This window comes from Patiria miniata, unplaced genomic scaffold, assembly GCF_015706575.1.
Source record: "Patiria miniata isolate m_02_andy unplaced genomic scaffold, ASM1570657v1 HiC_scaffold_1, whole genome shotgun sequence".
Lineage (NCBI taxonomy): Eukaryota > Metazoa > Echinodermata > Asteroidea > Valvatida > Asterinidae > Patiria > Patiria miniata.
Genome location: NW_024037047.1, coordinates 24,403,484 through 24,425,872, shown reverse-complemented (window position 1 = coordinate 24,425,872; position 22,389 = coordinate 24,403,484). Strand labels below are relative to the sequence as shown.

The 22,389-nt window shown below is 41.2% G+C and overlaps 2 protein-coding genes and 1 pseudogene across 3 annotated transcripts; all 3 read left to right on the top strand.

Annotated features, from left to right (window-relative positions):
* Positions 1-946: 946 nt before the first annotated feature.
* On the top strand, positions 947-4,857 carry LOC119726427. Its single transcript, XM_038198084.1, has 3 exons — positions 947-1,037; positions 1,448-1,671; positions 2,216-4,857. Exons 2-3 carry the CDS (start codon positions 1,471-1,473, stop codon positions 3,872-3,874), a joined length of 1,860 nt encoding a protein of 619 aa, XP_038054012.1. The 5' UTR covers positions 947-1,037; positions 1,448-1,470; the 3' UTR covers positions 3,875-4,857.
* A 751-nt stretch (positions 4,858-5,608) lies between these two features.
* LOC119726400 lies at positions 5,609-14,125 on the top strand. Of its 2 annotated transcripts, none has more exons than XM_038198064.1 (3): positions 5,609-5,687; positions 11,152-11,375; positions 11,989-14,125. In XM_038198064.1, the coding sequence occupies exons 2-3, from the start codon at positions 11,175-11,177 to the stop codon at positions 13,654-13,656; spliced, it is 1,869 nt and encodes a 622-aa protein (XP_038053992.1). In that variant the 5' UTR covers positions 5,609-5,687; positions 11,152-11,174; the 3' UTR covers positions 13,657-14,125. The 2 variants fall into 2 exon arrangements, with proteins under 2 accessions (XP_038053992.1, XP_038053985.1); XM_038198057.1 differs by lacking the exon at positions 5,609-5,687 and adding an exon at positions 10,801-10,833.
* On the top strand, positions 6,007-9,167 carry LOC119726416 (annotated as a pseudogene).
* Positions 14,126-22,389: the final 8,264 nt, after the last annotated feature.

Below are 22,389 nucleotides of genomic sequence, written 5' to 3'. Positions count from 1 at the left end.
ATTCCACCGGGTTGGGAAGCAATGCATGTTACATCCATATATTTGGTTATATTATTAAAAGTATCAATGCATTCTAAACAAATGCTCAACATAATATTTATCTTAGGGTGTTTCAATACTTGAGAAAGTTTGAAATTATTTGAAAGTATTTTGACAAAAATATGAGAAAAATGTATTAATTCGGACGTAACATTGACACCGTGTAAATGTTACATCCAAATATTCTTTATTTGCCATTTTTTACACGTATGTAAAATATTACCCAAACTGACATATTTACAACTGGACACCTAAGCACCAAGAAAAGCTTTTGTTTTGGTATAGTCAGGGTTCAAATATAGCAGAAACAATACCTCAAGTGTGGATGTAACGGTGTAAAAATCACTCAATGGAAGTGTGACATTTGGGTTTACACCGTGTCAATGTTACATCCACACAACCAAGCTATCATATCTGCTCCATTTAATACCTGACTACCGTAACAAAAGCTTTTCTTATTGTGTTGCATCTATAGTAAGAAGTACACAAAGTGAATTTGGGTAATGTTTCGCAGAAATTAAAAAGAAAGGTACAAATGTCATATTTGGATGTAACACTGACACAGTGTCAATGTTACATCCAAAATGACATTTTTTGCTCATATTTTTGGCAAAATACAAACTTTCTGCAGTAGTGAAACACCCAACAACAAATATATTTTGTAGAGCAACTGCTAGCAAGGCATTCATGCTTTTCTTAATATGATCGTATGTCACACATTGTTCCCCAACCCGGTGGAATGACCCAAATATCTATAAAAGTGACCAAATTAGGTTGGTACTTTCACCAGGGAAATTCCCTGGATGTGCAATACAATGATGTGCAATATATACGGGGATGTGCAATCGGATGATGTGCAATCGGATGGTGTGCAATAAGATGTTGTGCAATCTGCAGCATATAAAAGGAGGGTTATCAAAACCAGACAACTCATTTTTGCAGCCCAATATACCCAACAAGGAACATCAAATACCGACTTTTCTCATGCACATAAAAAGGTGAGTGAATTATCGGATATTATACTCCAAAGATACATTTACTAGCAGTGGGACAGCGAATTACATTTTCTGTAATGCAAAAAGCTGCATCATCTATTAACAGCTTAAAAAGCGTACAAACTGTCATGTTTTGAGTGGCAGTCAAAATATAAACCCGACTTGATTTCATGTATATGCACACACAAAAAAATAAAATATGTCAATCAATACAACGAGTTCCTGCTGTGTGTTGTGGTTGGCAAGCAAAGAATATATCAAAAAACAAACAACCAAACAAACACCCCTATAGATCTTCAGTTGTCAAAATCTGAAGATTTCAATTAAACAACCATTGTCAACAGTTTGTAAATTATTTATAGATGGTTGAATTGTTTTATTGTGATCTCTGTTCATAATTATTGTTGTTGCAGTGAGCACTATACGTGATATCACCATGGATGTACAGCCTGGTCATTGCTGGCGTTGTGAGAAAATTCTCCCACAGCGCACCGTGCCTTGTAGCCGATGCCCGATGGCCGTGTATTGCTGCACACAGTGTCGAGACAGGGACAGCATCAGACACAGCGCTGTGGAGTGTGAAATGTTCGGGGAGAAAAAGTGCAGCGCTTGCGGCAAACTTGGGAAAACACTGGTGGTACGTATGTCGTTGTTTGACGCACATGCTATACGGGCCATTAAATGGAGGACCATGCATGCATGCATAGTTTCATCGTTGGAATTTTTTTCAAATCAGGCAACAACAAGGCAAGCCCGTCTAGTCTCTCAGAGAGCATAACATTGTGTTCAATCGATTCAGAAATGTTCACCATTCATTGGTGTAATAACAGGGTGATCCTATACGATAGCACTTTCCGGCTCTCTTAACCAGCTTACACTTAGTCGAAGTCACAAGCGACAGTCATTCAGCAGTGTCAGTCGGGGAATCAGTCGGGGAGTCGGTCAGTCGGTCCCTGGGGGGGGGGGATTCGGTCAGTCGGTCAGTCGGTCAGTCGGTCAGTCAGTCAGTAGTCAGTCATTAATATCCAGTGAGTCATGCAGTCAGTCGGTCATACCCAATGTAGGTTTTCAGTCAGTAGACTCAAGTATAGAAAGAGGACTATCTGGGCTGGTCCTATGTGGTCAGCAAAAAAATATAACCAAAAAGTGCAAATCAATTTTGTTTTGTTCTGTTTCTGTAGTGTTCAGCATGCAACAGTGCATGGTACTGCAATGCAGACTGCCAACGGCGTCACTTTCCAGCGCACAAGAAAACGTGTCGAGAAATTCTGGCATCCATCAAGCAAATCTCGTCCAATCTTCCCAGATTGAAAAGACTTGGGTACGGCGATTTTCCCGAATACTTTGGGAATACTATGGCAATAGACTTCCTTCAACTTGACAACAATGAGTGGTACGGGAAGAGTGTTGAAGAGAAACAGCTAGATAGGGACTATCATGTCTTATCTGTTGGTTGCGGAGACCTGCGCAACACCATAATGACGGTTGCTTCACTGCCTACCGAGTACAAGGGAAAACTTCACGTGACTCATAATGATTTGGATCCATTTATGATGGCAAGGAACGTGCTGTTTCTCTTCATGTTGGTCCACTTTGCAGACACTGACGAAATCGCTTCCAGTTTAACCACCATCTGGTACTCACTCCATATTTCCAAGAGAGATTACGACTTGGTCAAGACAAGCTTGGATGAACTCATTCAGATGAGTGCTCAACAACTCCACGATGCCACCAAAGGACTGGCGAGTGTCCTGGATGAAGAACTTGGATATCTACGCCAGGTTTGGAAAGGATGGCAATCACTGGAATGTCGAAGAGACAATCGAGCCGCTATCAATCTCAGACAACAAAGAAAGAACATGTTTGAAAAAAGCGACCGAATGATGAAAGACGACCGCTTGGACTATATAAAGTGTCTGAATGCAAATGATAGAAAACAGATGGAGAAGTGGTTTGAACATGGTCTGTTCCTACCCTGTGAGGCAAATCAAAGAGACATACCATTCGACAACCCAACACTTACTGCCACAGAAGCAAGCAAGTTCACAGCACCGTTTGGTAGTCCACAGTTTCAAGCTTCTGTATTTTTACAGGAAGATGACTTGTTTGTGTACAGGTACCTCATGAGTCCAAAAAGGATGCCCTTTACTGTATGGGACTGCTTGAGAGTCAAAGAGCACACCTCTGGATCCCACTCCTCTTGGATGGTGATGTACCACAAGTACGTCACAAACCTCCTGCAGAAATTCAAGAGTTTCATCCATCAGGGAAGGCTCCTCATTCGTGTTTCTTTGACAAGCTGCCTGGACTTTCCTAGACATCACCAATCCCTGCAAATGCCCAACTATGACCGCATCTTCACCTCCAACCTTGCTGACTTTGTTGCCTTTGCTAAACTCCTGCAGATCTTCAAGCCGCTGCTCAACTCCAGCAATAGCTACTCTGTCATTGTCACCGAGATTATGGGATTCTATAACAATGTTCCAGAAGTTTACCCGTGGAAACTTCCAGAACCGCAATTTCATAAATTACGTCGTGATAGCATACGCGACTTGCAGACGACAAAAGCAGCAAAACAAATGCTCTTCGATTATCACAACACCACCTCTCACTTTCTCCGGTATCTCCGTGCAGAAATCATGGCAGGAGGGTTTGACATACCGGCACTCCAGGATGTACCATCGTTTGACAGTGTGAAGAAGTGTCAGGGCATGCGAATGCGCGACTTTCGGAAGGAACTGAACAAGTTTGTTCCGTTTCGGTATCGATTGAATGTAAGGAGCCTCACGTCACCAACTCCAGGTTGCAGAGCTGTAGAGTGGTTGCTTCCGAAAGAGTAAAGGTTATAGGCTGTACCCGAACCTCTTCTCTAGAGCAAAAATTACAACCTTTCAAACTTTCAAAAGCAAAGTAAGGACTGGTCCTCAGTCCAGATATTATCGATACTGATTGCGGGGCGTGAATCAGGAGACAGCCTACCCTGCGAGAACGGAATTATTGTCTAGCTGCCAAGAATTCGGAATCGTAAAGTAAGAATTCGGTAGCTACACATGGGCCGATGTTTTTCAATCAATGTCTGATTCAAAGTGAATAACTTTTGTATCTCTAGAAAAGTAGCAATTTAGAACAACAATCTAGTTTTCGGGATGAAACTCAAAAATAGCACAGGGAATTGAGGGAAACCAACTTGCAAATTACCAGTCGGTGCGTGGCCGGGGAGTGTGAACACTGCTACTCCTGTGGCATGTAGAAATATGGATCGTGGAATTCTGTTCATGCGTTTTTGGAATATAATTATGCCTAATTGGCTTTTTGCTTAAAGGTTTCAAATTTGGATTGTAAAAACTACTGAAAATACCGTGTATTAAAAACCCTTCTTGTTTCTGCATGATTTTATTTTACGAAGTTTTCTAGTATATCTGGCACGAGTAATGTTTTATTGGATGCTTTGCTTTTTCAAGTTCATGCTTACTCATACTTCTACACTTAAGTTGTTTCCGCCACGTATACCCATTCAGTTGCTGGCATCTTGGTTGGTGAAGCCTCGGGGTTGGTGAAAAAAAGGGATAGGCGCATATAACCAAAGGGAGAAACATATTTATATAGTTCGTAGGCCTATACAGATTATTATAATAAAAAAAAAGAGTGCAGTACAATTACATGTATATACACTTAATTCCGATGCAGATTCGCCGAATTCAGGTAACAATTTTTTTTTAACTCACGTAAGATAAATCAGGCAATACAATTTCACGATTTAAAAGCTAGCCAATTTTGAAATCAAAGTTTCAAAGAAAAACACCCAGTATTTCCAAATCATTTTGTTCATTTACTAAAAGTTTTGTGAACAGAGATAATCGTAGAAATAAAACAGAAATAACCGTGTTATATTGTGTCTTTTGTACTTGCTTTTATTGGAGTCCACTGAAAGTTCGTGTCTAGGTTTAATTATATAATAATAAAACCTAGACACGACATTTATTATTATATGTCTATGATTACAACGCGCCACATTTTCGGGACGATATTCGTGGAAGCTGATAACTGATCGTCATTTTTTGGCCAGATAGATCAAGATTTCTAGATAAAGGAACGTGTTATCGAACAGGTATGAGTTCCTCTACGATTAGGTACCCTAACCTTGGAAATGTCTGTCCTGGATGAGAAGATATAATAATGTCGATGGAAATCGGTAGCAAAATCACTCTGGCCGCACTACACAGCTTGTAATAGTGTACGGCCGGCCAGAGCTAGACAGAGGCAGTCGGGCTAACTACATACATTGTAATTTGGGACCTGTCAAGAGTGAGGGGGGGGGATGTGATACGTACCATGCCCCCCCCCCCCCCCCCCCCCGTTCCGTCACCAGTGCATCCTTGTACTGTGATGAAAACTCATTAAGAGTCCCACTTCCTCGTTCGTTGTGCAATAATAACTAACGGCAGTATCCATAAAACAAAAAGTGACCAGCATAGGGTGGGGGAAATTCCCTGGATGTGCAATGCGATGATTGTGCAATACGACAATGATGTGCAATACAGGATGATGTGCAACTTGCAAATCAGGAGGTTTATCGGAGCCAGCCAGACAGTTCATTTTGCAGCCCAAACACCACGGAAAGAACAACAAATACAGACTTTTCTCGTATAAAAGGTGAGTGAATCATCAGATATTAACTGAAGATACATTTACAATGTACCGGCATCTGCATCATGTGTTGACGTATACAGAGTGATATAATGAAAGCATAAAAACTGTGTTATGTTTTCGGTGGCACTGGGTGTATGCATGTATTATGCAAAAATATACTGTTTCGTGTTCTGGTATGCCAGCAAAGAATAATATCTATAAAAAACAATACAAATGCTTTTACATGTAGATCTTGTTAAAATATGGAAATTTCCATTCAACAGTGTATAAAATAATGGTTGACTCATTAATCATGATCTTTGTTCATTGTTGTTGCAGTGAGCACTATACGTGATATCACCATGGATGTACAGCCTGGGCATTGCTGGCGTTGTGAGAAAATTCTCCCAGAGCACACCGTGCCTTGCGACCGATGCCCGATGGCCGAGTATTGCTGCACACAGTGTCGAGACAGGGACAACATCAGGCACAGCGCTTTGGAGTGCGAAATGTTCGGGGAGAAAAAGTGCAGCGCTTGCGGCACACTTGGGAAAACACGGATGGTATGTCGTTATTTTACACATAAAATGCCCTGTTTGGGCGAGTGGGCATGTCAGTTGGGGAGTCAGTCAGTCAGTCACGTCGGTCGGTCGGTCGGTTGGTCGGTCACGTACGTCAGTCGGTCAGTCAGTTAGGCCAAAAAAATAGTTCTGCTTCCGATTTCCCTATACCTACCCTATTCTGACAGCCCCTACCCTATGAGAAGAAAAAACACCAAAAACCTTCAATTTCTACCTTTTACCTTTGACTACACGCAGACGCCTGCATTATGATCGTGCACCAAAAAAAAAATGGCCAAAAAAATTCCCTACCTACCCTACCCTTCGAATGCCATGTAATCGGAAGCAGAACTTTGTTTGTGTACCTTAGTCAGTCAGTCAGTCAGTCGTGGAGTCGGGGAGTCATTCGGGGAGTCTGTCAGTCAGTCAGCGGTCAGTCACTATTTTCAGTCAGTCAGTCGGTCACATAAAATGTACTATTAAGAGAACTCTAGGTTGGTCCTATAATTAAAGGGAATGTACATCATTGGCTTTCGCTGTAATTTTCAGAAATGAACTAGTTGAGGGGTTAGTATAATAGATCAAAATATTGTTACACTGACATGTTTGAAGTGTTGTGTCCGAAAATGCTGGAAAAACCAAGAAAAACAAACATTGTCAAGTAGTCTGGTTCCCTGACTCCACTTAAGATGAAATGGATCAATTTGTAGATGCCAGAAATTGTAAGGTAAAGGAACCAGTCTAGCTGGCCTGCACCCGTTCATGAACATGTAATCAATAGCAAATACAATTTGGACTGAAACAAATGGTAAATTTGGAGCAGTAGTTGAAAAAAATAGTAAGGTTTTTCCAACGGTGGTCGGCTGACCACTGTTGGAAATGTATACAAAAATACCATTTTCTTGAAAATGTATTCATACCAGGTACCATAGTTTGACAGGATGCTTTAGACTGTCATTAACCAACATACTAGTAAGGTTTTTCGTAAAAACTTGGTAGTTTTATTTTTCGATGTTTGCAAATGTTGTATATTCCCTTTAAGGGATCCAACAAATATGACACACACAAAACGCAAATCAATTTTGTTTTGTCCTGATTCTGCAGTGTTCAGCATGCAACAGTGCATGGTACTGCAATGCAGACTGCCAACGGCGTGACTTTCCAACACACTGGAAAAGATGTCGGGAAATTCTGGCATCCATAAAGAAAATCTCTTCGAATCTTAGCAGATTGAAAAAAGGCTATGGCGATTTTCCTGAATACTTTGGGAACACAATGGCGGTAGACTTCCTTCAACTTGAAAACAATGAATGGTCCGGAAAGAGTGTTGGAGAAAAACGGCTAGATAGGGACTATCATGTCTTATCTGCTGGTTGCGGAGACCTGCGCAACACAGTGATGACAGCTGCTTCACTGCCTACCAAGTACCAGGGAAAACTTCACGTGACTCTGAATGATTTTGATCCATTTATGATTGCAAGGAACGTCTTATTTCTCTTCTTGTTGGTCCGCTTTGCAGAAACTGAAGACATCGCTTCCAGTTTGACCACCATCTGGTACTCACTCCATATTTCCAAGAGAGAGTACGACTTGATACAGACAAGCTTGGATGAACTCATTCAGATGAGTGCTCGGCAACTCCATGATGTCACCAAAGGACTGGTGAGTGTCCTGGATGAAGAACTTGGGTATCTACGCCAGGTTTGGAAAGGATGGCAATCACTGGAATGTCGAAGAGACAATCGAGCCGCTATCAATCTCAAACAACAAAGAAAGAACATGTTTGAAAACAGCGACCAAGATATAAAAGATAACCGCTCCAGATATTTAGATTGGCTAGATGCAAATAATAGAAAACAGATGGAGAGGTGGTTTGAGAACGGTCTGTTCCTACCCTGTGAGGCAAATCAAACAGACATACCATTCAATAACCCTACACTTACTGCCATAGAGGCAAGCAAGTTCACAACATAATTTGGTAGTCCACAACTACAAGCTTCTGTATGTTTACACGATGACGACTTGTTTGTGTACAGGTACCTCATGAGTCCAAGAAGGATGCCCTTCGCTGTATGGGACTGCTTGAGAGTTAAAGAGCACACCTCTGGATCTCACTCCTCTTGGATGGTGATGTACCACAAGTACGTCACAAACCTCCTGCAGAAATTCAAAACTTTCATCCATCAGGGAAGGCTCCTCATTCGTGTTTCTTTGACAAGCTGTCTTAACTTTCCTGGACATCACCAAATCCTGCAAATGCCCGACTATGACCGCATCTTCACCTCCAACCTTGCTGACTATATTTGCTTTGCTAAAATCCTGCAGATCTTTAAGCCACTGCTCAACTCCAGCAACAGCTACTCTGTCGTTGTCACAGAGATTATGTTTTTCTATCTCAATGTTCCCGAAGCTTTCCCGGGAAATACACTTCCAGAACCCCAACTTCGGAAATTGATTTGGGGTTACATCAATGACTTCCCGGCTGCAACACCAGTACAAATACAAAATAGCCTCTTTGATTATCACAACACTACCTCTCACTTTCTCCGGTATCTCCGTGCAGAAATCATGGCAGGAGGGTTTGACATACCGGCACTCCAGGATGGGCCATCGTTTGACAGTGTGAAGAAGTGTCAGGGCATGCGAATGCGCGACTTCCGGGAGGAACGGAACAAGTTTGTTCCGTTTCGGTATCGATTGAATGTAAGGAGCCTCACGTCACCACCTCCAGGTTGCAGAGCTGTAGAGTGGTTGCTTCCGAAAGAGTAAAGGTTATAGGCTGTATACCCGAACCTCTTTTCTAGAGCAATAATGACAACCTTTCAAACTTTCAAAAGCAAAGTAAAAGGACTGGTTCTCAGTCCAGATATTATCGATACTGATTGCGGGGCGTGAATCAGCAGGCGGCCTACCCTGCGAGAACGGAATTAATGTCTGGCTGCCAAGAATTCGGAATCGTAAAATAAGAATTCGGTAGCTACACATGGGCCGATGTTTTTAGTCGATGTCTGATTCAAAGTGAATTACTTTTGTATCTCTAGAAAAGTAGCAATTTAGAACAACAATCTATTTTTCGGGATGAAACTCAAAAATAGCACAGGGAATTGAGGGAAACCAACTTGCAAATTACCAGTCGGTGCGTGGCCTGGGAGTGTGAACACTGCTACTCCTGTGTCCTGTAGAAATATGGATCATGGAATTCTGTTTATGCGTTTTTGGAATATAATTATGCCTAAGAGGCTTTATGCTTAAAAGTTTCAAATTTGGATAGTAAAAACTACTGAAAATACCGTGTATTTAAAACCAATTCTTGTTTCTGCATGATTTTATTTTACGAAGTTTTCTAAATATTATCTGGCACGAGTAATATTTTATTTGATGCTTTGCTTTTTCAAGTTCATGCTTACTCATACTTCTGCACGTAAGTTGTTTCCACCACATATACCCATTCAGTTGCCACATCTTGGTTGGGGAAGCCTCGGGGTTGGTGAAAAAAAAGTGATAGGCGCATATAACCAAAGGGAGAAACATATTTATATAGTTCGTAGTTCTACACAGATTATTATCAAAAAAAAAAAACGTGCAGTATACAATTACATGTATATACACTTAATTCCGATGCAGATTCTCCGAATTCAGGTAACAATTGTTTTTTAACTCAAGTAAGATAAATCAGGCAATACAATTTAACGATTTAAAAGCTAGCCAATTTTGAAATCAAAGTTTCAAAGAAAAACACCCAGTATTTCCAAATCATTTTGTTCATTTACTAAAAGTTTTGTGAACAGAGATAATCGTAGAAATACAACAGAAATCACCGTGTTATATTGTGTCTTTTGTACTTGCTTTTATTGGAGTTCAGCTTCACTGAAAGTTCGTGTCTAGGTTTTATTATATTATAATAAAACCTAGAAACGACATTGATTATTATGTGTCTATGATTACAACGCGCCACATTTTCGGGACGATATTCGTGGAAGCTGATGCCTGATCGTCATTTTTTGGCCAGATAGATGAAGATTTCTAGATAAAGGAACGTGTTATCGAACAGGGATGAGTTCCTCTACGACTAGGTACACTAACCTTGGAAATGTCTCTCCTGGATGAGAAGATATAATAATGTCGATGGAAATCGGTAGCAAAATCACTCTGACCGTACTACACAGCTTGTAATAGTGTACGGCCGGCCAGAGCTAGACAGAGGCAGTCGGGCTAACTACATACATTGTAATTTGGGACCTGTCAAGAGTGAGGGGGGGGGTGTGGGATGTGATACGTACCATGCCCCCCCCCCCCCCCCCCCCCCCCGTTCCGTCACCAGTGCATCATTGTACTGTGATGAAAACTTATTTAGAGTCCCGCTTCCTCGTTCGTTGTGCAATAATTAATAACTAACGGCAGTATCCATCAAACAAAAAGTGACCAGAATAAGGTGGGGGAAATTCCCTGGATGTGCAATGCGATGATTGTGCAATACGACAATGATGTGCAATACAGGATGATGTGCAACTTGCAAACCAGGAGGTTTATCGGAGCCAGCCAGACAGTTCATTTTGCAGCCCAAACACCACCGGAAAGAACAACAAATACAGAATTTTCTCGTATAAAAGGTGAGTGAATTATCATAATATTAACTGAAGATACATTTACAATGTACCGGCATCTGCATCATGTGTTGACGTATACAGAGTGATATAATGAAAGCATAAAAACTGTGTTATGTTTTGGGTAGCACTGGGTGTATGCATGTATTATGCAAAAATATACTGTTTCGTGTTCTGGTATGCCAGCAAAGAATAATGTCTATAAAAAAAAAAATACAAATGCTTATACATGTAAATCTTGTTAAAATATGAAAATTTCCATTCAACAGTGTATAAAATAATGGTTGACTCGTTTATCATGATCTTTGTTCATCGTTGTTGCAGTGACCAGTACACGTGAAATCACCATGGATGTACAGCCTGGGCATTGCTGGTGTTGTGAGAACATTCTCCCAGAGCACACCGTGCCTTGCGACCGATGCCCGATGGCCGTGTACTGCTGCACACAGTGTCGAGACAGGGACAACTTCAGACATAGCGCTGTGGAGTGTGAAATGTTTGGGGAGAAAAAGTGCAGTGCTTGCGGCACACTTGGGAAAACACGGATGGTACGTCGTTATTTTATTTTTACACATAAAATGCCCTGTTTGGGCGAGTGGGCATGTCAGTCGGGGAGTCAGTCAGTCAGTCGGGGAGTCGGTCAGTCAGTCACGTCGGTCGGTCGGTCGGTCTGTCGGTCGGACGATCGGTCGGTCACGTACGTCAGTCGGTCAGTCAGTTAATTAGGCCAAAAAAATAGTTCTGCTTCCGATTTCCCTATACCTACCCTATACTGACAGCCCCTACCCTATGAGAAGAAAAGACACCAAAAACCTTCAATTTCTACCTTTTACCTTTGACTACTAGCAGGAAAATATGATCGTACACAAAAAAAATTGCCAAAAAATTCCCTACCTACCCTACCCTTCGAATGCCATGTAATCGGAAGCAGAACGTTTTTTGTGTGCCTTAGTCAGTCAGTCAGTCAGTCGTGGAGTTGGGGAGTCATTCGGGGAATCTCTCAGTCGGTCAGTCAGTCAGCGGTCAGTCACTATTTTTAGTCAGTCAGCCGGTCACATATGTACTATTAAGAGAACTCTAGGTTGGTCCTATAATTAAGGGATCCAACAAATATGACACACACAAAACGCAAATCAATTTTGTTTTGTCCTGTTTCTGCAGTGTTCAGCATGCAACAGTGCATGGTACTGCAATGCAGACTGCCAACGGCGTGACTTTCCAACACACTGGAAAAGATGTCAGGACATTCTGGCATCCATAAAGAAAATCTCTTCGAATCTTAGCAGATTGCAAGTAAGCTATGGCGATTTTCCCGAATACTTTGGGAACACCATGGCGGTAGATTTCCTTCAACTTGAAAACAATGAATGGTCCGGAAAGAGTGTTGAAGAAAAACAGCTTGAAAGGGACTATCATGTTTTATCTGCTGGTTGCGGAGACCTGCGCAACACAGTGATGACGGTTGCTTCACTGCCTACCGAGTACCAGGGAAAACTTCACGTGACTCTGAATGATTTGGATCCATTTGTGATTGCAAGGAACGTGCTGTTTCTCTTCATGTTGGTCCGCTTTGCAGAAACTGAAGACATCGCTTCCAGTATGACCACCATCTGGTACTCACTACATATTTCCCGGAGAGAGTACGACTTGATACAGACAAGCTTGGATGAACTCATTCAGATGAGTGCTCGGCAACTCCATGATGTCACCAAAGGACTGGTGAGTGTCCTGGATAAAGAACTTGGGTATTTACGCCAGGTTTGGAAAGGATGGCAATCACTGGAATGTCGAAGAGACAATCGAGACGCTATCAATCTCGCACAACAAAGACAGAACATGTTTGAAAACAGCGACCAAGCTATAAAAGATAGCCGCTCCAAATATTTAGAGTGTCTAAATGCAAATGATAGAAAACAGATGGAGAAGTGGTTTGAACATGGTCTGTTCTTACCCTGTGATGCAAACCAAAGAGACATACCATTCAACAACCCTACACTTACTGCCATAAAGGCTAGCAAGCTCACAGCAAAATTTGGCACTCCACAACTAGGCCTACAAGCTTCTGTATTTTTACACGATGGTGACTTTGTGTACAGGTACCTCATAAGTCCAAAAAGGATGCCCTTCGCTGTATGGGACTGCTTGAGAGTTAAAGAGCACACCTCTGGATCCCACTCCTCTTGGATGGTGATGTACCACAAGTACGTGACAAACCTCCTTCAGAAATTCAAGAGTTTCATCCATGAGGAACGGCTCTTCATTCGTGTTTCCTTGACCAGCTGCATGATCTTTCCTGGACGTCACCAATCCCTGCAAATGACCGATTATGACCGCATCTTCACCTCCAACCTTGCTGACTATGTTGGCTTTCCTAAACTCCTGCAGAACTTCAAGCCACTGCTCAACTCCAGCAACAGCTACTCTGTCGTTGTCACTGAGATTATGTTTTTCTATCTCAATGTTCCCGAAGCTTTCCCGGGAAAATCACTTCCAGAACCCCAACTTCAGAAATTAATTTGGGGTTACATCAATGACTTCCCGGCTGCAACACCAGTACAAATACAAAACAGCCTCTTTGATTATCACAACACTACCTCTCACTTTCTCCGGTATCTCCGTGCAGAAATCATGGCAGGAGGGTTTGGCATACCGGCACTCCAGGATGTACCATCGTTTGACAGTGTGAAGAAGTGTCAGGGCATGCGAATGCGTGACTTCCAGAAGGAACTGAACAAGTTTGTTCCGTTTCAGCATCGATTGAATGTAAGGGGCATCATGTCACCACCTGACGGTTGCAGAGCTGTAGAGTGGCTGCTTCCGAAAGAGTAAAGGTTATAGGCTGTATACCCGAACCTCTTTTCTAGAGCAAAAATGACAACCTGTCAAACTTTCAAAAGCAAAGCAAAGGACTGGTCCTCAGTCCAGATGTTATCGATACTGATTGCGGGGCTTGAATCGGCAGACGGCCTACCCTGCGAGAACGGAATTAATGTCTGGCTGCCAAGAATTCGGAATCGTAAAGTAAGAATTCGGTAGCTACACATGGGCCGATGTTTTTCAATCAATGTCTGATTCAAAAGTGAATAACTTGTGTATCTCTAGAAAAGTAGCAACTTAGCACATCTATATTTTCGGGATGAAACTCGAAAATAGCACAGGGAAACCAACTTGCAAATTACCAGTCAGTACGTGGCCGGGGAGTGTGAACACTGCTACTCCTGTGTCATGTAGAAATATGGATCATGGAATTCTGTTTGTGCGTTTTTGGAATATAATTATGCCTTATTGGCTTTATGCTTAAAGGTTTCAAATTTGGATTGTAAAAACTACTGTGTATAAATACCGTGTATTTAAAACCAATTCTTGCTGCATGATTTTATTTTACGAAGTTTTCTAAATATTATCTGGCACGAGTAATGTTTTATTTGATGCTTTGCTTTTTCAAGTTCATGCTTACTCATACTTCTGCACGTAAGTTGTTTCCACAACATATAGCTATTCAATTGGTTGGGGAAGCCTCGGGGTTGCTAAAAAAAATGTGATAGGCGCATATAACCAAAGGGAGAAACATAATTATATAGTTCGTTGGCCTACACAGATTATTATCAACAACAAAAACCGTGCAGTACAATTACATGTATATACACTTAATTCCGATGCAGATTCGCCGAATTCAGGTAACAATTGTTTTTTTTTTTAACTCACGTAAGATAAATCAGGCAATACAATTTAACGATTTAAAAGCTAGCCAATTTTAAAATCAAAGTTTCAAAGAAAAACACCCAGTATTTCCAAATCATTTTGTTCATTTACTAAAAGTTTTGTGAACAGAGATAATCGTAGAAATAAAACAGAAATCACCGTGTTATATTGTGTCTTTTGTACTCGCTTTTATTGGAGTTCAGCTTCACTGAAAGTTCGTGTCTAGGTTTTATTATATTATAATAAAACCTAGACACGACATGTATTATTATAGTGTCTATGATTACAACGCGTCGGACATTTTGAAATCCCATGTGTACACATTTTCAGGACGATATTCGTGGGAGCTAATGACTGATCGTAATTTTTTGGCCAGATAGATGAAGATTTCTAGATAAAGGAACGTGTTTCCGAACAGGAATGAGTTCCTCTGCGACTAGGTACCCTAACCTTGGAAATGTCTGTCCTGGATGAGCAGATAATGTCGATGGAAATCGGTAACAAAATAGCTGCATCACTTATTTGGGACCTGCCAAGAGTGATGGGGGGATGTGATACGTACCATGCCCCCCCCCTCCATCTCCCCGGTTGCGCCACCAGCTAGTGCATCATTGTACTGTGAGAAAACTTCCCCAGTCCCAGTCCTCGTGCGTTGTGCAATAATAACTAACGGCAGCATCCATCATCATGGAGAACTAGGGAGCATTTGCTCACTCCGGCGCCACTAGTGGAGCTCTGTTTACGTGAGAAGATTGGCTCATGTCTAGGCGCTCTAAACAAACTTTTGTTAATATGCGGAAAGTGTGTCGGTTAAACTTACTCCCTTGCATTGCATCACAAAATATAGATTTTCCTCTTTCATATCAATATAATTTCTTCATGATTAGAGGCAAATAATTTTGTGCACTTTTCCACTGAAAAACGGGCAACTCAGTGAAAATTTCGCGTTTCCTATGGAGATCACGGCTCATTTCCCCGATTTTTGAGGGTGCGGGTTTACTTCTTCGAACGGCACATGTGTGAACCCGGTCCCATAAAATTACTTCGCATGCCATGCCCCCCTCCCTTTAAAGTGACGTCGCAATAAAGGCAGGCACTGCGTACACCACCATCACTACACCACCGCAAAACGATTTGGTTAAGAGTGGTCAGAAGTTTCCTCAAATCGCTTCTGGAATCTAAAATGTTTTCAAGGCCCTAAATTAAGCGAGCCCCAAACCTCACGTCGTAATTTTTGGGACCCACATTTTATTTTTGTGAATATTGCCTATTGGAGAGCCACGCAGAAATCCGATTCCTTCAACATATAACTTCTTCATATGATACGTCTTGCCATTCGTGGTATATCCGGGGAGGCGGAACTCAACTTGAAACCGGGGGCAACACCACAAATGGGCACTTGCGCAGAAAAAAGGGGGCACTTTCCATCAGTGTGACAGTGGAGGTAAAGAATACGGTCCTGTTCATTTTGCTATAAACCTATATGACGAGGAACAAATTATGAACATTTTCCATCTTGCTCTTTGTGTTTCTTTTACCTAAGAAACTCGGTTTACTGTTTTTGTTTTTGAGGAAATCGTATTAAAGGGTAAAACGAGTAAGGGCTGGGATTATCCAGAGTGTCACATAACCAAAATGGGTAATTATGCATGTTTACTTTACTTTTACCTTTCTAATAACAATTCAAAATACACAAACAATGTTGTACATACTTCCAATATGTTGGAACAATTAAGATAACATGACAATTAATTTAGATAGCACAGGGTGTCCCCAAAAATGTCCCTCTGCATGGTGTATAGAATTCCCGTAATTGATGAAAAAAAATCCAATTCAATTATAGAACTAATGAGCCCAAACCATTCTTTCTCAAGTAGTGTGAAGTTTTTGTTGGATTTGTTTTCTGGTTTTGAAACAAAGGCCATTAATTAATGTAACAAAATAAGTAGTATTTACATCAGAGCTGTGGCCCTTCAGTTTTAGAATAACATACAGAACGTATCCTGAAAAAGTCGCAAAGACTTTAGTTGGGCTTAGGGTTGCAGACCACTAAATCGGTCAAATTAACGGACACCCGCGGCCAGTCTTTAGCGTTGTCAGAAACAAAAGGCGGCCTACACATGTCGTTTGATGGCTGACGAAACTAGCAAGTTTCAACCGAGTTTCTGATTCAGTAAATGTCTGTAAATATATTCCTTCTGTATTTTGATACTGGTTTTACAATATGTTCGTGTTAGGCTTTGTCTAAATACATGTTTTGTAGAGACTCGTGTGTATGATGGCACAAAATCCTAAGCTAATTAGCCTATTGTATTGGCGTACTGTAGTGTGTAGACCAGGCGCGGTTCTAGAACCAATATTTTTTTTGGGGGGGGGGGGGGGCTAGCACGGTGTCAACCATGATTTATCAGTTTTGACACACCATACCACAGGGGAGAATCAAGCTTTCACGAAACAGGCGATTATGATAGGAGGTGCCGGTGGCGGGAGTTGAGTCAAAGATATGCCGAAGGCACGCCCTGCTGGTGGGGGGTCCGTCAAGAGGCACGCCTCATGGAATACTTTGAAATTTACGTTGCTTTCTCAGATAATTCAAGAATAAATTTAGAAACTTAAAGTTTATCATTCCATTTATTACTTTGAGCCCCATTTTACTGGTATCACAACATTAGTTAGCGGCTGAACGAGTTTGGGGTCTGATCCTGTTGGCATTAAACCATGAAACAAATGAATCACCAAAAAAGAAATAATAGAAACGGCCTCCCATCTCCCCTTATAGCCGTCCTGTCCACACCATTTTCTACAAACAATACAACCAATTTCACATCAATTAGACCTCTGTAATCTCAAACTAAAAATGAATCAAGGTACATGCTTCAATAACAGATACTCTTACCCGCACTGATCAATTGATCCATATCGTGCTAGCAATGAGTAGGCCTATGACCAAGTTTTTGTATTCATTTATTTTGTTTTGAATACGCAAAGCATCATTGAACATGTTCATCATTTAATACCATACTTTTCCCGAAACTGTCGGATCACCGTTCATTTGCAATCACCAACTTTTATTGTCCAAACTTTAACTTTTTTAATAATAGCCAAAAATCGATTCTGGCATACACCTTAGGGATCAATAACTACTAAATTTACTCGCACGGATCAATCAATATGAATTACGATTGGATAAAAGAACGTAATTGGTTACGCATTTTTTATTATGATCATTCCTACCACACATCCTTTTCTGTAATGGATAGTTGTAACCGCATCACCCATTATTTCCAATCACCAATAAATATCCGGTTTTTGAATAACCATTTTATGACAACTTTTACTTTACAATCCGAAATCGATTTTTGACATATGCAATATAGATAATACATTTATCTTTCCAAAATTTGTGTCTAAAAACCTAAGGTTTTTGCTGCATCGATACATGGTTATGTCACCAACATAACATCGTTTTCTGTAATGAATTATTTAAACCGTATCACCCATTAACTTCCAATCACCAGTATTTTTTTAATACCCAATTTATGACAATTTTTACTTCACAATCCGCAATCGATTGGTGACATGCGATGAAGATTATACATTTATGTTTCCAGAATACATTTCTATAAAAACCAATGGTTTTGATGTACCCATCAATACATGGTAACGTTATCAATATAAGGTCTATGGCTAATCAATAAAGTGATAATTAAAACATTCTGACATCAGTCATTTCGTGACAATTTTTTTTTCGAATCTTGACGCATCTTTCGTGTTTTCCTGAGGATTTTGTTGTTTTTACACTGGGATGACTGGTTGAAGGTTTGAGATCAAGATGTGTGAAGGACACAATCTTGATGGACAATCCTGCATTTTATTTGTATGGTCTCTCAACCTTCTTCAATTCCGTCATCATGTGCCAAGCGAGCGGTAGTAGATGTTTCGCTACCTGGGGCGGTGGTATTTATTGTGATATATACATTTTTTTAATTAAAATTTCATTAAACATGTTTAAACAAACCTGTGGCAAGTAAGCATTAATTGTGCCTAATTATAAATAAATAAATAGAACGAATACAACAAACGGCCTCTCTTCTCTCCTTATACAGCCGTCCTTTCCACACCAACTATTATCTCAGCAGTAATTTGAGGCCAGCTCTTTGTCTTACTCTGGCCATGTCTTTTCCATTTTGTATGCATCTCTCGCATGCAGCCTTCACCTTCCTCCTGTACTCATCTGAAGACAGAGAGTTTATAATAGTGACCCGTTGTTGCTTGGTCTGCCCGAGTACTTCATATGTAAGGCGATCAACTAGATTGTGCAGTCTTTTGGGCCTAGATGGACGGAGAAAGTTCTGCCCATTTTCATCTTCTTGAGGTAGTAAGATTTTTTTTTTCTGATGGAGATGAAGGAGAAAATGGAGTGTTCAAAACACGCAGCTAGTATCTGATGTAACTGGTTGGTTCAGAGACAGCTACAAATAGTTACAAACTGCCGAATCCTGAGGGCTTAGCTGTTTCTGATGATGGTATTTGTCGAGTCTGTTGGGCCTGGATAGACTCCTCAATCTTCTTGGGTTGTTATTAGCTGACCGATTATTTTGATGAAGATTGAGAATCTTGAGTGGTCAATATCCTGCTAACTATCTGATATAACTGATTGGATTAGAGACAGCTGAGGGAGTGAAGATTAATTTAGTCCTGATGAGTTTGGTGTTTCTGATCCGAGATTATTGGTTAAAGGATGGAGATCAAGTTGTGTGAAGTGCACAATATTGACGGACATTCCTGTAGTTGTTCGGGACGAAGTGCATTTTCTTTTGAAAAAGTGGTCTTTCCAACTCCTTCAATTTCATTTTCATGTGCTTTGCGAGTGGTAGTAGATGCTTCGCTACCTAGGCGGTGGTAATTATTGTGATAGATACATTTTAATTAAATATTAATACAAAATAGTAAAACAAGCCTTTGGCAATTAAGCATTGTACCTAATTACAAAAAAATACATAGTAGGAATACAACAAACGGCCTCCCTTCTGCCCTTACAGCCGTCCTTTCCACACCTTATTATTTATCAAATAGGTATCGCAACAGTAATCTGAGGCCAGCTCTTCGTCTTACTCTGGCCATGTCATTTCCATTTGTTAATGTATCTTTTTTGCATGCAGCCTTCGCCTTCCTCCTGTACTCATCTGAAGACCGAAACTTAATGGGTGACCCGTTGTTGCTTAGTCTGCCCGAGTACTTCATATGTTAGGCGATCAACTATATTTTGAAGTCTTTTGGGCCTAGATGAAAGAGGAAGTTCTGCCTATTTTCATCTTTTATTTATTCCATTTCTTTAAGGTAGTTCTCAGGTGTTCTATTTTTTCTGATGGAGATGAAGGAGAAACTGGAGTGTTCAAAACACGCAGCTAGTATCTGATGTAACTGGCTTGTTCGGAGACAGCTGCAAATGGTTTGAAACTGCGGAATCCTGAAGGGTTAGCTGACCGATTTTTCTGATGGAGATGTAGAATCTGGATTGGTCATTATTCTGCTAACTATCTGGTATAACTTGTTGGATCGGAGACAGCTGAAAGAGTGAATCTTTATTTAGTCCTGATGAGTTTGGTGTTACTGAACCGAATTTACTGGTTGAAGAATGGAGATCAAGTTGTGTGAAGTGCACTATATTGATGGACATTCCTGCGGGAATTTTTTTTAAAGGTGGTTTTTCCAACTCCTTTAATTCCATTTTCATGTGCTGGGATAAGACGAGGGTGCAAAACGTGCCCTGAAAAAATCCTTGAACACAGAAACAACAACTTCCAAGTAGAAGGAAACACAGAAGTTAGTACATGTAGATTTGTGACTGGATGACTGGATATTTGGATGACTAGATGAGTCAATGATTTGATGATTTGATGTTTTGATGATTTGACGATTTGATGATTCGATGACTGGATGACTGGATGATTAAATGATTGGATGACTGGATGAATCCATGATTTGATGAATTGCAGGTTTGCAGGTTTGCAGGTATGCAGGTTTGCAGTTTTGCAGGTTTGCAGGTTTGCAGGTTTGCAGGTTTGTAGTTTTGCAGGTTTGCAGGTTTGCAGGTTTGCAGGTTTGCAGGTTTGCAGGTTTGCAGGTTTGCATGTTTGCAGGTTTGCAGGTTTGCAGGTTTGCAGGTTTGCAGGTTTGCAGGTTTGCATGTTTGCATGTTTGCAAGTATGCAGGTTTGCAGGTTTGCAGGTTTGCAGGTTTGCAGGTTTGCAGGTTTGCAGGTTTGCAGGTTTGCAGTTTAACAGGTTTGCAGGTTTGCAGGTTTGCAGATTTCGGGTTTGCAGGTTTGCAGTTTTGCAGGTTTGCTTGTCTGCAGTTTTGCATGTCTGCATGTCTGCAGGTATGCATGTCTGCTTGTTTGCAGGTTTGCAAGTTTGCAAGTTTGCATGTTTGCAGGTTTGCATGTTTGCATGTTTGCAGGTTTGCATGTTTGCATGTTTGCAGGTTTGCAGGTTTGCAGGTTTGCAGGTTTGCAGGTTTGCAGGTTTGCATGTTTGCATGTTTGCAGGTATGCAGGTTTGCATGTTTGCATGTTTGCATGTTTGCAGGTTTGCATGTTTGCATGTTTGCATGTTTGCAGGTATGCAGGTTTGCAGGTTTACATGTTTGCAGGTTTACATGTTTGCAGGTTTGCAGGTTTGCAGGTATGCAGGTTTGCAGGTTTGCAGGTTTGCAGGTTTGCAGGTTTGCAGTTTTGCAGGTTTGCAGGTTTGCAGGTTTGCAGGTTTGCAGGTTTGCAGGTTTGCATGTTTGCATGTTTGCATGTTTGCAGGTTTGCAGGTTTGCAGGTTTGCAGGTTTGCAGGTTTGCATGTTTGCATGTTTGCAAGTATGCAGGTTTGCAGGTTTGCAGGTTTGCAGGTTTGCAGGTTTGCAGGTTTGCAGGTTTGCAGTTTAACAGGTTTGCAGGTTTGCAGGTTTGCAGATTTCGGGTTTGCAGGTTTGCTTGTCTGCAGTTTTGCATGTCTGCATATCTGCAGGTATGCATGTCTGCATGTTTGCAGGTTTGCAAGTTTGCAAGTTTGCATGTTTGCAGGTTTGCATGTTGGCAGGTTTGCAGGTTTGCAGGTTTGCATGTTTGCATGTTTGCATGTTTGCAGGTATGCAGGTTTGCAGGTTTGCAGGTTTGCAGGTTTGCATGTTTGCATGTTTGCAGGTATGCAGGTTTGCATGTTTGCATGTTTGCATGTTTGCATGTTTGCATGTTTGCATGTTTGCAGGTATGCAGGTTTGCAGGTTTACATGTTTGCAGGTTTACATGTTTGCAGGTTTGCAGGTTTGCAGGTATGCAGGTTTGCAGGTTTGCAGGTTTGCAGGTTTGCAAGTTTGCAAGTTTGCAGGTTTGCATGTTTGCATGTTTGCATGTTTGCATGTTTGCATGTTTGCAAGTTTGCATGTTTGCAGGTATGCAGGTTTGCAGGTTTGCAGGTTTGCAGGTTTGCAGGTTTCCATGTTTGCAGGTTTGCAGGTTTGCAGGTTTGCAGGTTTGCAGGTTTGCAGGTTTGCAGGTTTGCAGTTTAACAGGTTTGCAGGTTTGCAGGTTTGCAGATTTCGGGTTTGCAGGTTTGCTTGTCTGCAGTTTTGCATGTCTGCATGTCTGCAGGTATGCATGTCTGCATGTTTGCAGGTTTGCAAGTTTGCAAGTTTGCATGTTTGCAGGTTTGCATGTTTGCAGGTTTGCAGGTTTGCAGGTTTGCATGTTTGCATGTTTGCATGTTTGCAGGTATGCAGGTTTGCAGGTTTGCAGGTTTGCAGGTTTGCAGGTTTGCAGGTATGCAGGTTTGCATGTTTGCATGTTTGCATGTTTGCATGTTTGCAT